The following is a 15,456-nucleotide window of genomic DNA, read 5'->3' as shown; positions in this document are numbered from 1 at the left end:
CAGGGTTGCAGCAGCCGTGAGCGTGGACACAGCGTGGGTTGTGTGGATGTTGTGGGCCTCAGCAGGGTTGCAGCAGCCGTGAGCGTGGACACAGCATGGGTTGTGTGAGTGTTGTGAGCCTCTGCAGGGTTGCAACAGCTGTGAGCGTGGACACAGTGTGGGTTGTGTGGATGTTGTGAGCCTCTGCAGGGTTGCAGCAGCTGAGTGTGGACACAGCGTGGGTTGTGTGGATGTTGTGGGCCTCAGCAGGGTTGCAGCAGCTGTGAGCGTGGACACAGCGTGGGTTGTATGGATGTTGTGGGCCTCAGCCGGGTTGCAGCAGCCGTGAACGTGGACACAGCGTGGGTTGTGTGAGTGTTGTGAGCCTCTGCAGGGTTGCAGCAGCTGAGGGTGGACACAGTGTGGGTTGTGTGGATGTTGTGGGCCTCAGCTGGGTTGCCGCAGCCGTGAGCGTGGACACAGCGTGGGTTGTGTGGATGTTGTGGGCCTCAGCTGGGTTGCATTCTGTTACACTTCCATCAGGTCCCAGTGAGTTAGACTGGACATGATGGCATCTGAAAACTATTGGAGAAGCAGGGAAAGGGATTCCTGAGTGCTTCTGGAGAATAGAATATGACATCTACAGTATGTCCCTTGTGGTCCCTGCCGCCTAGTTACATCTTGCCAAGTCATGCCAAGAATAAGTATAGAAGCCTTTGTCAGGGTGGGTATTCTGGCTTGAATTAGGAAGATGCATGTTCAGAATGTGTGTCATTTTCATGAAATTTGTGTTTTTGGCACCTTAGAGAGGTGGGAGAGCTTCAGAGAATAGGAGAGGAATCTCATGGTGGAGGTATGCAGTTTGGTGACTGTGGTCAGGACAGACTTGGCCTGTCTGCTGCATACTCACCTGGAGCGTGCCATTGCTCATTTTTATTCTGGGACTTGGACCATGGAGCAGCCACCATGTAGGACATGGAGAGAAAGTAAGGCTGACAGTCATGCTTGAACCCTTAGAGCTTCCACTTGGAGTCACGACAAGTCATGGGCCTCGTTACTCTGACCAGGCAAGTGGTAAGGTCACCACTTACCCCACAGGTTAGAGAAATACAGCCCCTCTTAACTGAGCTGGGCCTGGGAGGAGACTGGAAATGCTTGTGGACCATGCTAATGAGGGCCACATAGGATCCTTGCCCACAACAGCCCTGACTCTTTAAGATGAGTTCACACAATCTAGTTCAAAGCAAAAAGTTGTGTAAGGTAGAATCCATGTGTTTCCCACTTAACAGATGGGAAAACTAAGGCTCAGGAGTTAAATGTACACAGATATTGAGAGGGGAGCTGACGTGTACCATGCTGTGGCGCCTAGCTATACACTTAGCCCTCTGCTCTGCTGCCCTGTGGTCCCTCCACCCATGCCATCTACTGTGTGAGTCAAGAACGTTTACTGCCCAAGGTCTGTGCCCCCAGCCGAGGCCCTTCATGAGTTCCTTTCCTTCCCTTGCCACAGTCTCCTTCCTGTTCCCCAGTCTGGAGATGACAACTCCTGCTTCACTGAGTTATTTTAAGGATCAGTTGAGAAATCAGCTCTGAAAGGAGTTTCGCAAACAGAAAGGCTCAGAGAAATTTTAGTTACTGTAATTGGCATTCAAACTGAACCAGCAAGGGAGACTTCCGGCAGGAGCTAGGTGTGTGTGGGCTGTGGATGGGGAGGGAGATCGGAAGGGGAAGAGACAGGCCTCAGGGGATGCTGCGTTAGGGTCTCTGAGTAGTGGTACCCCTGACGCTGTGGGCTGGATCATCCTTTGCTGTGGGGCAGTCCTGGGCGCTGCCAGATGTTTAATAGCCTCCCTGGTGACTACCCACTAGATTCCAGTAACATTCTCTCCTGTCTTATGACCATCAAAACTGCCTCTAGACATTTTAAATGTTCTTTAAGCAGAAAAAAAAAGGCCTGAATTGAGGCTGGGTTGAAGGTGGTCAAAGGAAACCTTGCTGGTGAGTTAGGTGGTAGTTAGAGTGACTCATTCACTCGTTAGAGTGAGGCCTTCCCACTCTCTGACTAGAACCCCACAAGGTTCCCACTAAGAAGCAACTGGACAGGCTCAGGGTACACCAGGTAGTCAAGAGCAGATATTCCCCCAGTTAGAGCCTTAATAGATGCACCCTGAAAGAAGGAGGGGGAAATGTGAAAAAGAGCCTTACATTTTGCAAAACCAAGCTTACCGCTCCGGTTGAGACTGAAAGACGTTTCAGGACTGCGGCCCTGAAAATTCTTCACACCTTGAACCAAAACCATCCTAACATCATCTTTTAACAACATAATAGGTGAACTCTCAAAAAATATCACCAATAGGTACTGCAGACCTTTTAAAAAAACCATCTATATGAAACCAAACAGTCAACAATTACCTTAAAACAAAGATGAGATCATGAGAGGAAGTTGGGTTTTGTTTTGTTTTGGCTTTTTTGGTCATCTTAATTTATTTAAAACATGTATTATTACCTAAAAGAAAATTTATAATATCTTGTATGGTTTACAATATAGGTTGTTACAGTACATATTATACATATAGCACATAGAATATTGGGAGATGGGATGATTTATGAAACTATATAAGTGCAAGCTTTTAAAATTTTGCTTAAAGTGGTACCATATTAAATTTGTGAAAAGTGACTAACTAGTTGTTGTTGTTGTCATGTGCCATCCAGTCACTTGCAGTTCATAGCAACCCTGTGTGCAGCAGCTCTGAACCCTGCTATCTTGAGCCAATTTCTTTCTCTGACACTTACCCACAGAACGCCAGTCATTGAGTCAATCCATCTTATCCGGAGTCTTCCTCTCGCGCTGTCCCTCCACCCTTCCAAATGTGATGTCCCTATGAGAGGAACTTTAAACTAAATTCTTGAAAACATAAATATGGAGAGTGTCCCCATATTGTGAAGTATGTAACGAATGTCACTAAACAAGTTGTGTAGGAATTGTTGAGTGGAAAACTTAACTTTTGTGTATACCTTCACTGAAAGCACAATAAAATATTATGTATTAAAATCAGAATAGATACGCCCAGTGCAGGCCATGGTTTTGATATCTGATGTTTGCCTTCTTTCAGGTGCCTGTCTCCAACCACCGCAGCCCTCTGCTCAACCTGGCTGCCTACGACCAGCAGGGCCGCCGATTTGACAACTTCAGCTCTCTGAACATCCAATGGGAATCCACCAAGCCGCTTTTGGCCAGCATTGAGCTCAGCCTACCCATGCAGCTGGTGTCCCAGGATGATGGGAGCGGCCAGAAGAAGCTGCATGGTACGCTGGGCTAGTGAACTTGGGTGGCCCTGGAAGGAGGAGAAGGAGAGTAATGAAAGTCACAAGTAAACCAAAAGTATGCTAAGTGGGCAGGTGTCATCCAGGTGTATGGACAGTGATTTGAAATCTGGTCTTGACTTTATCTAGAACTGACGGTTGGGAGCCCTACGAGCTCCTGGGTCTGATTGAGTTAGGCATAGAAGTAGTGTGAGGTAGGGATTGGTATTCCTATCAGGAATGGGAAAGCTGAGGCTTGGGACACCTAACCCAGTCTCAGATTTCGTAGACCATCCACCTGAGCTGTACCACCTGGGCTGCTTCATAAAATGCCACCTTCTAGACCCTTGAGCAGCCCAGACTTGAGTCCATCACCATGAGCTCATCTTAGTTGCTCCATGGAGGTTTGCTCAGCTCCGTGAACTCTAATGCATAAACCATCTCAACAACTATCTTCTGAGGACTGGAAATTTGAAATGTCTCATAAGGTGGAAGGGAGGGACTGTTTCAAAGGCAGCAGAAACGAAACATTGATTTCTCATCCCGGACCTAGGTTTGCAGGCCATCTTGGTGCATGAGGCTTCGGGAACTACATCCATCTCTGCCACTGTGACAGGCTACCAGCAGTCTCACCTCAGCGCAGCCAGAACGAAGCTGCCGGTATCTCATGGCCACACCAGTGGGGAGCCGGGAGTCATCCTACTTCTGCACAAATTTTACTTAGTATCTGAGGGTCCTGATCAACCTCTCTGCCCTACAGCCCTCAGTTCACCACTGTTCATCTGAATTCTGGGCCCCCTTCCTGGTCACCAGTCCTTCACTCAGCCTATGGGGTGATCCATGGCACAAACCAATCTGCACCTCCCAGCGTTGGCCTACCACCTGTAGTTGTCCTCAGGACCTTTATGAAGGACCTACATCCTTATTTTCAGTCAAGATTTACCTGTCCATCTTTCCTCCCACACCCTGTCCTACAGATCCCCACCAAGGGTGTCCAATGCTTTGTAGCACCAGACTTTTAAACCTGCTGTTCTCTTGCCTGAACTGATATCCTCTGTCTACCAGTACCAGCTAAAACTCTCACCCCCAGGGGAGTCTTTCCTGAGCACTGGGGCAGGACTTCTTCCACAACCTGAGGTCTTATGCTTCCTGTCTGTGTGACTCAAAACCCTCACACCCTTGCACTTCCCTGTGGGATGCAAATGCATCCCTCCCCACCCATTCTGCCTCTTTGCACCAGGGCAGCTACACACTGTAAAAGCAATTAGAATAGTGTTTGACCAGACCACTAGGCAGCATACTTACCCAAGTCCACATATAAAATTAGTAAACACAAAAAGCATTCTTGAGAATCACTTGCCATCACAGCTCTTAGGACCTCAGAGGGTAGAATAGAGTGGTGTCTAGGTAGCACCAGTGATACCTTCTCCTTCTAGTGAGCATGGAGGGTAAGACATTCACTTAGCCTTGGTGGTCTCCAGGGACACCTCCAAGAGCATGTACAAGTACCCCTTTCTTTGGACTCAGGAGATGATGCCTTTGGGGGTTTGTGTCCAGAAAGTAGCACATCCAAGCATGTGACCTACTGCTCTCTGAAGGGTCCTACAGGCCAGCCTAGTACTGGACCTGATGTCTGGGTCTGATGAGTTTGACCTTGTCTTTGCAGTATGATCCTCTCTTACCAGTGTCAGCCTCCATTGAGCTGATTCTGGTAGAAGATGTGAGAGTGAATCCAAAGGAAGTGACCATCTACAACCACCCTGGAGTCCAGGTAGAGCTGCTCTGTTCCCTGCCCCACACTGCCTGGGAGGCCATGTATGACCACAGACCTGAATCGTCCCACATCTTGCCATCACAGGTGGAACTCCACATCAGAGGAGGCTCTGGCTACTTTTTCCTCAACACCAGCATCTCAGACATCATCAAAGTGACCTACCAGGAGACCAGGGGCATCGCCACGGTGAGGACAGGCAAACATTCTTGTTCCTTACGTGGGCTGTTGTGGGCTTAATGGAACAATTGTTTTAAAAACAGACCCTTAATAATACAGACTGTAATTAGCAAGATCTTTAGATCATCTGGCAGTGGGCTCAAGTATATTAGGAATGATGAGGATGACGTACAATAGGGCAAAGCTCAGATCCATTATTCATAGGGTCACTATAAGTCATAGGTGACTCAATGGCACCTAAGATTATCTGGAGTCTCTCTAGATGATGCAGATGGTTAATGGGCTGTTGTTGTTTACCATCTAATTAGAACATAGCTGACCTTCAGCAGGTTTTCAAAGGTAGTATGTCTCACAGGAAGATTGCCCATCTCTCCAGCAGAGAGCTGCTGGTGCATTTGGAAGGCAGCTATGCTCACCACTATACCACCAACATGGCGCTGCCGGTGGATTTGAACTTTGTGCCTTTGGATTTGCAGCACAGCTCCTTACCACTAAGCCACCAGAGCTACACTAGCGTAAAGTCGCAGAAATTCATATACATATGCATACACCTATGCATGCACACACAACTACATACCTGTAGACATATATGCCTACAAATGAATATATTCACATAGAATTTTTTTATTGTTTCAAAATAACATATGCCATAACAAGTACCAAAAGGTTCTTTTTCTTGTGGCCTTTTTAGTGACACTGTTTACCTTCATCAAGTCACTCTTCACCCTCATTCATTGTTAATTTCCCAAATTAAAATATTGTTTTATAGACAATATCACAACGAGCATAAAGAAATTATTTTTAAAAGACATAGCACCTTTTGATGCTTTTCCCTGTTTATTTCTGACCCTCTCTGTTCTTGAAAATGTTGCCTTAGCTGTGCCCATCCATTCCGTTCCTGTCAAGTCAGACATCCCCTCATGCTCCTCGCTCTAACCATTGCAAGCACCAGCTGTCCTTGCAACATTCACTACTTTTCTACTGAGTTTGATAATTCATTGCAATGGCTACACAGAACTCACAGACAACACTTACGATCATGGGATTTATTAGGAAGATCATGGGTTACAGTTCAGGTTTGGGAATATTCAGGATACAGCCCTTCACTCAGGACCACTTCTTCTCAGGCTGTTCATAGGCAGGCTTCTTGCTGGTATTCAGCCTTGCTCTCCTAGCTCTGCCAGCTCTGTGCCTAGTGGCACCCTGTTCTCCCAATCATCGTAGGCCCAGAGGTGCCTAGGGGGGCTGATAAGCCTAACTCTTCCAAGCAAATCCATCCCACCACTAAGTTCTCCTCTTTCTCACTTCATGAGCCCTCAGCTCTGTCTCACACCAGTCCATGGTTTCTGCCTTGTCTGCTGCCGCCATCCTTTCTCATGCCATCTCATAGTCTAGCATCTTCTCTTTGGTATTAGAATTCTCTGTCTCTGATAGTCACAGGGACATCAGCTCCAAAAGATGTGCTTCATTCTCTGGCTCCTCTCTTTTGATGGTAGCAAAGATCCCCATATTCTGCCTTTGAAGTGGAGCCTTCCAAGCCTTGTGGGATGGCAAAACTAATCAATACCCTCGTTAAGATTTTAAACACATTAGTTGTGTGGTCCCACCCTCATGAGTGGTGTGCATTTTATTTTCATTATTAATAAGCCATCTAATCCCCTTGGTGCGCCACAAACACTTCGGGTTTGCATAGTCTGACCAGTCACTTAACAACCTCTGGAAGTGCTGTCCATGGGGAACTGTACCGCTAATTCAAAGGCCAAGCCTTTCTGGAATCTCAAATCCACCAGTAGCACTGAGGAGAAAGAACAAATAGTCTCTTCCAGTTCAATTTATAATCTTAGAAACCCAGCAAAGGGCCAAATATGAGTCGATTTCAACTCATCAGCAATGGGTTTGAGTTTGACCCACTCACTTGGTGAGAATTACAAAGGGGCTGGAAAAAGTCCTGTTAAGTACTCCCTGAACCACACACAATCATTTTATCCTGTATTGTCTTTTCTGTGTTGCTGCGTAGGCTGATTCGTTTTAATGAAATTAGTCACTTGAGCTTAGCTATTTTCTTCTTAGAAACTTTTTATGTTTATTTTGTTTTGTTTTCAAGAAAAGAGAAAACCTGAAATGTACAAAAATTTGCATGATGGGTTATTATGCAGTTATGAAAAATTAGCAATTTCAGAGGAACTCACCACTGTATAATAAAACTGCTCTCATGAGAGATGAATGTAGGTGATTACAACTACAGTAGCTCTGATCCCCAGCAGTACTGGGACATTTCAGCTGTGCTGTTGCCTCTGGCTTCCTCTCAACCTAACCCCTTTCTTCGTTTTGTTAAAGGGGTGCTTACCAAGTGTATGTGTCGTATCAGCACGTAATCAGACTTTCTGTGGGCTTGAGAGAGGCCCAGGGTGACTCGGGGTTTGGTGTAAGGGAGGGATTCCGATTGAGTCACGAGTGAGCAGGACAAACCTGGCTTTGAGCATTACCTGTTCTTGCAGATCTGCTATCATAAGTTAAACCACCTCCCTGATGTCAGAGAAGCTAAAATTGAAACTGACCTTGGCAGCAACCTAGCCTTAAAGTTAGGGATGCAGAAATAAAGTTGGGGATCTGGTCATGGAGAATCTCATGGAATAACCAGGAAGCACAGCCATCTCTTCTTATTCTTGGTGTAGATTTTTTTTAGCCATACTTCAAAAGTGTCATCCTCTGACTTTTTGCATCCAGTGATTGTCTTAACAAAGGAATGTTATTTTTTATGAGTTATTTGATTTTTTTAATTGAGTTGTTGGAGTTTTTTTAATTGTCAATTTGAAAAATATTTTTTGTATAATCTTGTTCAAAGTCCTTATCAGATACATAATTTGGAAATATTTTTTTATTCTGTTAACTTCTCATTTTCTTGTGTGTTTTCTTTAAAACAAATAATTTTCATAAAGTCCAACCTACCTATTAGTTCTCGTGTTGCTTGTGCTTTTCATGTTATACCTAAGAATCGTTCGTCTAAGTCATGTCATTCTGGCTTCCCTTTCATGATATTTTGTTGATCAATCCCTTATTGTATACTGGCTTTCCCTTTACCCATCCTAATATGCCAGACATCATTTATGAAGAAATATGAAGAGACTGTGCTTTTTCCATTGCATGGATGTGGCATCCTTGTCAAAAATCAGTTGCCTATTCTGTCTTTGAACCAGTGCCAGACTGTTTGATTACTGTAGTATGCTTTTTTACATAATTTCCTTTAGTTCTGTGAACTTATTTCTAAAGTCTTTACCTTTTATATCTAAAATATAGGGTGCTCTGGTGACTCAGTGATAGAAGCAGTTGCTCTGCCCTGCCCCCCCACTAAGCCCCCAGAGCTCCCTGATCTCATGGATCATATACCCTTTTTTGATCATATACCATTAAAGGCACCCTTCGCTTTGCTAAAGGGTGATTTTGGCATGGGCTCAGTGCTAGGTTTAAAGTAGTCAGTGGTCTCAGGGAATCCTCTGTTCTCTTCTAGCCCATGCTGTCTATTTGTTTGTTTTTTGAATCTGAATTAGAGTTCTCCATATTTTGGACCCATTCTGTTGTGACCTTGGTCAGGCAGTCAGTGGTGGGATTGGGTAGCTGGACACCATCCGGCTGGCCTGTGTCTCACGCAGACTTGTGTCCTCTCTGAGTTTCTGGTTACCTTTGTCGTGTTTCACTTCCAGAGGGGAGAGACCTGTAGCTGTGTCTTAGATGACCACTTAGGAGCTTTTCAAACCCAGATGCTCCTCCCTTCCCTCGGATGCAAATCATTACTCTTTTGTGACCTCTGTTATACCAGGTGGCTTAGTCAAACCAGGATGTTTATGGCTTAAGCCTTCAAACTTGGAAGTCCAGTGTTCAATGTTGTTTATGTCTGAGGCTGATTTTTATGTAGAGGTATGTGGGTCTTCAGGTCCTCCTCTGTTTCAGCAAGCAGGGTTGTGTCATCTGCATAATGCAGATTGTTGATGAATCTTCCACCAATCCTGACACCACACTTCTCCTCATACACTCTGGAGACTTTGCAGTCACTTGCTGTGTGTCAGAGAGCTGGACAATGCCTAGGGAGGATAGAATGAGAATTGATGCCTTTGAGCCGTGGTCTAGGAGTAGAGTACTGAATATACCATAGACTCTAAGAAAACGAACAGATTTGTTCTGGAGAAGTTTAAACCAGGCTGCTCTTTGGAGGTAAAGATGCTGAAGCTTCATCTGACATACTTTGGACATGTTGCAAGGAGGGACCAGTCCTTGGAGAAGGATGTCATGCTTGGGAGGGTGGAGGAGCAGCGCAGGAGAGGAAGACCCTCTATGAGGTAGATTGATTGAGTGACAGGGCTTATTAGGATAGGTATGTCGAAGACAGTGAGATTGGCACAGGATAGAGCAGGATTTAGTGCTGTTGTACATAGGGTAACTTTGAATTGCAGTTAACTCAACGGCACATAACAACAACAACATGTCGGTCTTCGGAAGCAAGACGACCTGCTTTTCCTGAAGAAACTAGAAGTCTCTGTGTTTGTGTAGAAAGACCCTACCTCCCCTCTTTCTAAAGTTTTAGCTACCTGGTCAACATTTTTGCATTCAGATAAGTAGGGCTCTGGTTTTCAAATTTGGTCTTTGGCTGTCGTGTTGAGGGCGTGAAGAGGTCCTGATATGCCTGTTCTTCTCAGAGTGCAGACAGAGCCTACTGCTCAAAGTACCTCCTTAGCACCTGGGAGCAAATATGTGTTAGAAGAAGCCTTAGACGTTGTGCTGCCTTGCTGGCACTGTAGGTTAAGCTACTAATTCCACCAGGTGCTCCACTTGGGCTCTTACTGTATAAGTTGAGTGCCCTGTATTGATTTACAGTCTTGGGAATGATTTCTCCAGGAGAGTTCTGTTCTCTTTAAAAGTTCAGCTCTCCAAATCAGAACTAGCTAACAGCAGAGGATTTTTTTTTTGTTCGAGTTATTTGAAGCCTAAGACCAAAGGAATTCCATTGTGAAAGGAAGAATAATTCCCTAGCTGTTTCTCCGACCATGTAAGTTGAGTGTTCACTGTCAAATCCTTCCTGGTAAAAGGAAGGCCTCAGAACAGAAATAATTCTGAGTCCTTGGCGTATACCTTGTTTTGCTTTATTTCTAGAGATTAAAAATTACTTACCCCCTTTATGAAGAACAGGGAAGTTTCTACTTAAAAAAAATGTGTACAGTGCCAGCCACACTTCCGCACATCTTACCTCACATCTACTGCTTTGTAAGCCCTTTGTAAGAAGATAAGTAAGCCCTGAGGACAGACTTGTGGCCAGAGAGAGAGGCCTTTCATCCAAGAAGTCTCAAGAGTCAATGGTGGACTAGATTACTTCTGCAGGTAGTGAGCTTTCTGTTACAGGAAGCATTCAAGAAGAAGCTGGGAGATTTGTCTCAAAACTCAAGACAGAACTCAAACCTCAGTTTGAAATTTCCCCAGGAGGCCTTAAAAGCCCCCTGATCAATCCTGTCACTGTTATTATTAGGTGCTATTGAGTAAGAGATGGATTGATGCAGTAACTGGGGCAATAGGGATAGTTGTATCAGAGTCAGAGTGGTTCAGCATAGGGCGGGCTTAAGAGCTACTGTACAGAGGGTCACTATGGGTCACAGTTGACTTGACAGCACATAACAACAACAACATTGAGTATGACTCATAGTGATCTTGTGAACAACAGATCTGAACCCTGCCCTGTGCCATATTAATCATCTCTGACACCCTTGAGCCCATTGCTGCACTCACTGTGTCAGTCCACCTGGTTGAGGGTCCTCCCCTCTTTTGCCATCCTTCCACCTTTCCAAGCACGATGTCCTTCTCCAAGGAATGTTCAATCCTAGAACACTGCAATCTCAAATTACCTTTGTGCTGTTCCTGCTGGCAGTACATTCTAGGATTCTTGAGTTGATGAGTATCTGTCTCCATTGTATAGAAAAGAACCTGAAGTTAGGGGTGGTCGGGTGGCAGAACTCCAGCACCCGTCCCTGTAGACTGTGAACTGGCCTGACCACACCTCACCTCACCCTTTCCTCTGGTTTTTACTGCATGTGTGCTCGAGTACCCCACTGCAGACATGGCCTAATGCTTGCAGACCAGCAGCATCCACAGGTCAGCCCTGTAAGAGTTGCTTTTGCCCTGGAAGGCTGCGAGGAGGCACCCTGACCACTAGAGTCTCTGCTGCCCTTCGTTTCTGGCCGGTACCGAAGCCCACCCCAGCAGCAGGTAGACATTGGGTTCCGGTTCTACAGTGCTCATGGAGAACTCTTTATGGAGTGTTGATAATCTGTGACAAGTTCCAGCAGCTTCTTCAGATGGGTGTTTCTGAAGGACATTTACACATTTCTCTGGCACTTTCCAGCTGCTAATTAGCAGCATTCTCATTCCCTTAATCACCGAGACAAGAAAGCCCCTCAACAGTCCTCCAATTAGCTCAGAAAATGTGTCTTTCTCTCCTATTGATACACATTCAGGATGCGAGCGCTTGGCGCGGGTGCGTTTGGGCTCCCGCATATCAGCAAGGCACCGTGGCACTGGCCCGCAGGGCTGTTGTGGAGGGTATTGTGCCCACACAATGCACCGAGCACTGCTGGGGATGTGATTACGTCCTCTTTCGTGCGGCCCCAAAACTCTTTGTGAGGGCCCTTTATGTTACTTCTGGCTGGCTTGCAAATAGGCGTTTCCACCCGATTCAAACTTAGAGTTTCTTTCTTCTCAGTAGTTCTTTGTATTTCAAAGGAAGTTTGCAGTGTAGGAACTTGTGACTGTTGAGCCCGGAAAGAGCCTACTGTTTGCGGAACTCCTCTAAGTCCCCTTGAACTCAGTCCACAGAGATTGAGTGCCCATCTGTTGGCAGCACTGGGATTCAGAATGCCCACAGCCTTGCTCTGCCGCACCGATGGTCAAGGTCGAATCTTTGACTCCTCTGCCTTAGGGTCTGTGGCTATATTAGTGTCATTGGGAGCAGAATGATGGGAAGGGCATGTGTGTCTCGAAGAGGAGGCAGCTAGCAGGAGGTGTGGACATGTGAGCACACACCTGGGCTCAACCCTGGAAGGCTGGGACACTACCCTGAGCTGGCCGTCACTCCTCACCATGCTGACCACCTTGAGCTCCTCAGAGGGTGCAGACTCCCCTGGCTGGTGCATTGTGGCCATCCCATGGGTCGGCTGCAGACCAGAGCTCCTGGCGCTGGAGCCTCTCAGAATCTCTGCACGGTCCTTGCTCCTCTCCAACAGGCAAGCGTACAGTGTGACGGAGCCTCAGAAAGTGGGGCACCAAGTGGGAGGATGTGAAGGGGTGTCGCAGTCCCAGTGCCCATCAGACTGCTGCCTCTGGCAGGGCTCACAATGCCTTAATGAAGAGCAGTAATGCATGCATTTCTCATTTCCGCGATGACAGGACTTTCCCTTCGGCCCAGAATCCACTGACGTTCTCAGGCAGCGTCTTCAACACTTAGAAATTAGGATGCGTTCTGGATGCTGATTCCCCCTCCTATTTTTTTCTCCCCACGTGTTCCCTCCTGTGCTGATAGAGTCGAGTGGGCCCCAAACCCTGTTGGGAAGGAAGAGGGTGTGATAGGAGTAGGTTCAGACCCCTACCTGCCAGCAGCTGGCTGAGAAGCCCCCTCTCTTTGCATCCACAAACGCGAATTCTTCATCTCTAAGGTGGCTGGAGTGAGCTCTCCCTTAATTGTTGCTGTGAGACTAACGAATTGATGTGTGTATACATGCAGAGTCCCTGGTGGTACAAGCAGTAACGTGCTCAGCTGTTGACCAGAAGGTTGGATGTGTGCCTCAGAAGAAAGGCCTGGCACTCTACTTCTGAAAAACCTGCCACCAGAAACCTTAGAGAAGGCAGCTGCTCTGGGAAATGCGTGGGGTCAACAGGATTTGTTGACCTGACAGCAGCTGGTTTACATAATCCTGTGGGGCAGGTCAGGCCAAGGGGCCTCTGTTAGTGGTGGCCCCACCTCTGTTCTGTCATCCAGAAGATGACTGGATATCATTCAGTAGGAAATTAAAGGAAGAGAGGAATTGATTTTCCCACCAGTTTGTGTCATTGTTTAAAATGGTCCTTTTGATGGAGAGAAGAAGAAAGCCAGCCAGCCAGCCCTCTCCACCCCCCACCCCCAAGCTTTCTGCTGCGTGGGTCCGCCGACGGTAGGTGCACCATGTAATTTCTTTGCATTATGAAGGGCTGGCCGCCTCTGACAGCAGTAACTTTTGCAAGAGTGTCAAATCAGGGACTCAGATTGCATTCTCAAAGAGAGCTCATTCTCTCAGCAATTTTCAAATGATTTTCTTTGTGGATGTAATAAAGCCAGGGCAGATTGGCCTCAGCGGAAGCGGAGACCTGGTGGCTCGCAGGCCCAGCTCCTCAGCTTGTACTTAATCCCAGGTTGTCGAGGTGACGGCTGCAATTGCACAGCCATCCTTTTGGAGCATGAGTGTGGTCTCCACGCCGGGGTCTTTATTGTTGTGCGCAGTCACTGGGGAGAGAGCCCAGGTCTTCTCTTTGGAGTGAGCATGCCTTCTGAACTGAGTTATCCCTGCCAACTTGCAGCTCCCAGCTGCTCCCTGCCAGCACTCCACCATCTGCTAACCTGGCCATTTCCCCTCCAGCCTCTGTTCACTCAGGAGTTGGGGGCTTCAAGCACACCCCACTAGGGGAAGTGGCCTGTGGAGGAGGGCACCCTGGCCAGAAGCCAGGCTTCTCCCCAACTCCTCCCCATCACAGCTGGGTACCCAAGCCAGGTTCCTATCCCACCTGCATTACCTATGCATTGAAAGGTGGGCCCAAATCAGCACTGTGCAAGCAATGAGGTTCTTGGGGTTTGCAGGTGTGACACTGAAGAATTTCTACATTTTAACAAAATTAGTCTGATTTTAATGGAAAAAGTGCTAAAGCACCAGGCTACTTTGCATTCATCCAGTTAGAGGGAGTTCAGGTCTCTAATCAGGACATGTTTGCTGGGGTGCTGTTCCTGGGGAGCTCTGGTGGTGGTAGGTGAAGGGAATTGCACCACTAACCTAAGAAATCACCCCTCTGGTGGTTCAAATCCACCAGCCACTCCTCAGGAGAAAGACAGGAAATCTTCCATGCAATTTACAGCCTCCTGAAAACCCATGGGAGGGTCAGCTAGGAGTAGGTTCAGACTAGATGGTGATAAGCTGTCTTTTGGGGTTGTTTTTTTCTACAGTTGATAATTGCCATTCATGACAACATCTCATCAAATTCTCTCTACTTCTTGTTTTTCCCCTACCCCCCCACCCATCCACTAACCTCTGCTCCTCTCTTCCTCTCTTTCCATCCCCATCAACACGCCGTGATTGTTTATGTCTGTGTGTAAACCGATCTGATGGAAGTGAGCTCTTTGAGGGTTTTTTTTTTAATTTTATCATTTTTGTGTGTGAGTGTACCATCAAATCAGATCTGACTGGTACAGGAGGAGATTGTCCCTCCTTCCCCGGCAGAGCATCTGGTGGATTCGAACCGTGAGCCTCTGGGATTGTAGTTGCAGCTCCTTGCCACTAGGCCACCAGAGCTCCCCCTCATTGAGTTTTTGTAGAATTCTCTGGCATCCACTTCCTAAACAAATGCCTCTGGAAACTCTGGGAACTTTGAGAAATTACAATAGTTATAGAAAGGCTTCAGGTCTTTCTTAGGGTCGCTATGAGCCGTGCTCGACTCAACGGCAATCAACAACAAGTGCAAATGGTTAATGAATTCACTTACTGACAGAAAGGTTAGGGTTCAGTCCAGCCGGATAAGGCCAGTGTGGTGGGAGCTGGGCTGTAGGGCATGTGGGCTTGGTGAACTGAGTCCAGCACGGGACGATCATGCTGCACTCTGTGGGGTTATCTGGGACCTGGCCCCCTCAGATTAGTGGGCATCCAGAGCCCAGCTTGCACCTGGTATGATGAGGTCCTACAGGCTGATCCCCTTCAAGTCAAAAGCTTGTGGTCTCTGTACAAGTTCTTGACCTTTGTGAGTGTGTCCTGAATTCTGACTTTTCAAGCTGTTGCCTGCTGTACACATGGTACTACCCTCCCACCCCAAAAATAAGCCCTCTGTAAGACCACCAACTGGGACTGGAAGAATGAATATGGACTGGAAGTGATCCGTATTTATTCCAATTCTCAAAAAATGTGATCCAACAGAGTACGGAAATTATCAAACAGTAGCACTAATAGCAC

The 15,456-nt window shown here is 46.8% G+C and overlaps 1 protein-coding gene across 1 annotated transcript in view; it reads left to right on the top strand.

The window, feature by feature from the left end:
- Positions 1-15,456, top strand: part of NUP210 (nucleoporin 210kDa) — a 141,967-nt gene that overhangs the window by 95,988 nt on the left and 30,523 nt on the right. Inside the window, exons 18-21 of the mRNA XM_006901376.1 lie at positions 3,093-3,285; positions 3,836-3,942; positions 4,949-5,053; positions 5,141-5,242. Coding sequence (XP_006901438.1) covers positions 3,093-3,285; positions 3,836-3,942; positions 4,949-5,053; positions 5,141-5,242 — 507 coding nt within the window. The remainder of the gene's footprint in view (positions 1-3,092; positions 3,286-3,835; positions 3,943-4,948; positions 5,054-5,140; positions 5,243-15,456) is intronic.

Source organism: Elephantulus edwardii, unplaced genomic scaffold (genome assembly GCF_000299155.1).
Source record: "Elephantulus edwardii isolate Elephantulus edwardi_28Jun2011 unplaced genomic scaffold, EleEdw1.0 scaffold00322, whole genome shotgun sequence".
Taxonomy (NCBI): Eukaryota; Metazoa; Chordata; class Mammalia; order Macroscelidea; family Macroscelididae; genus Elephantulus; species Elephantulus edwardii.
Note: the sequence above shows the minus strand (reverse complement) of the source record. Positions and strands in the feature narration are given on the sequence as shown.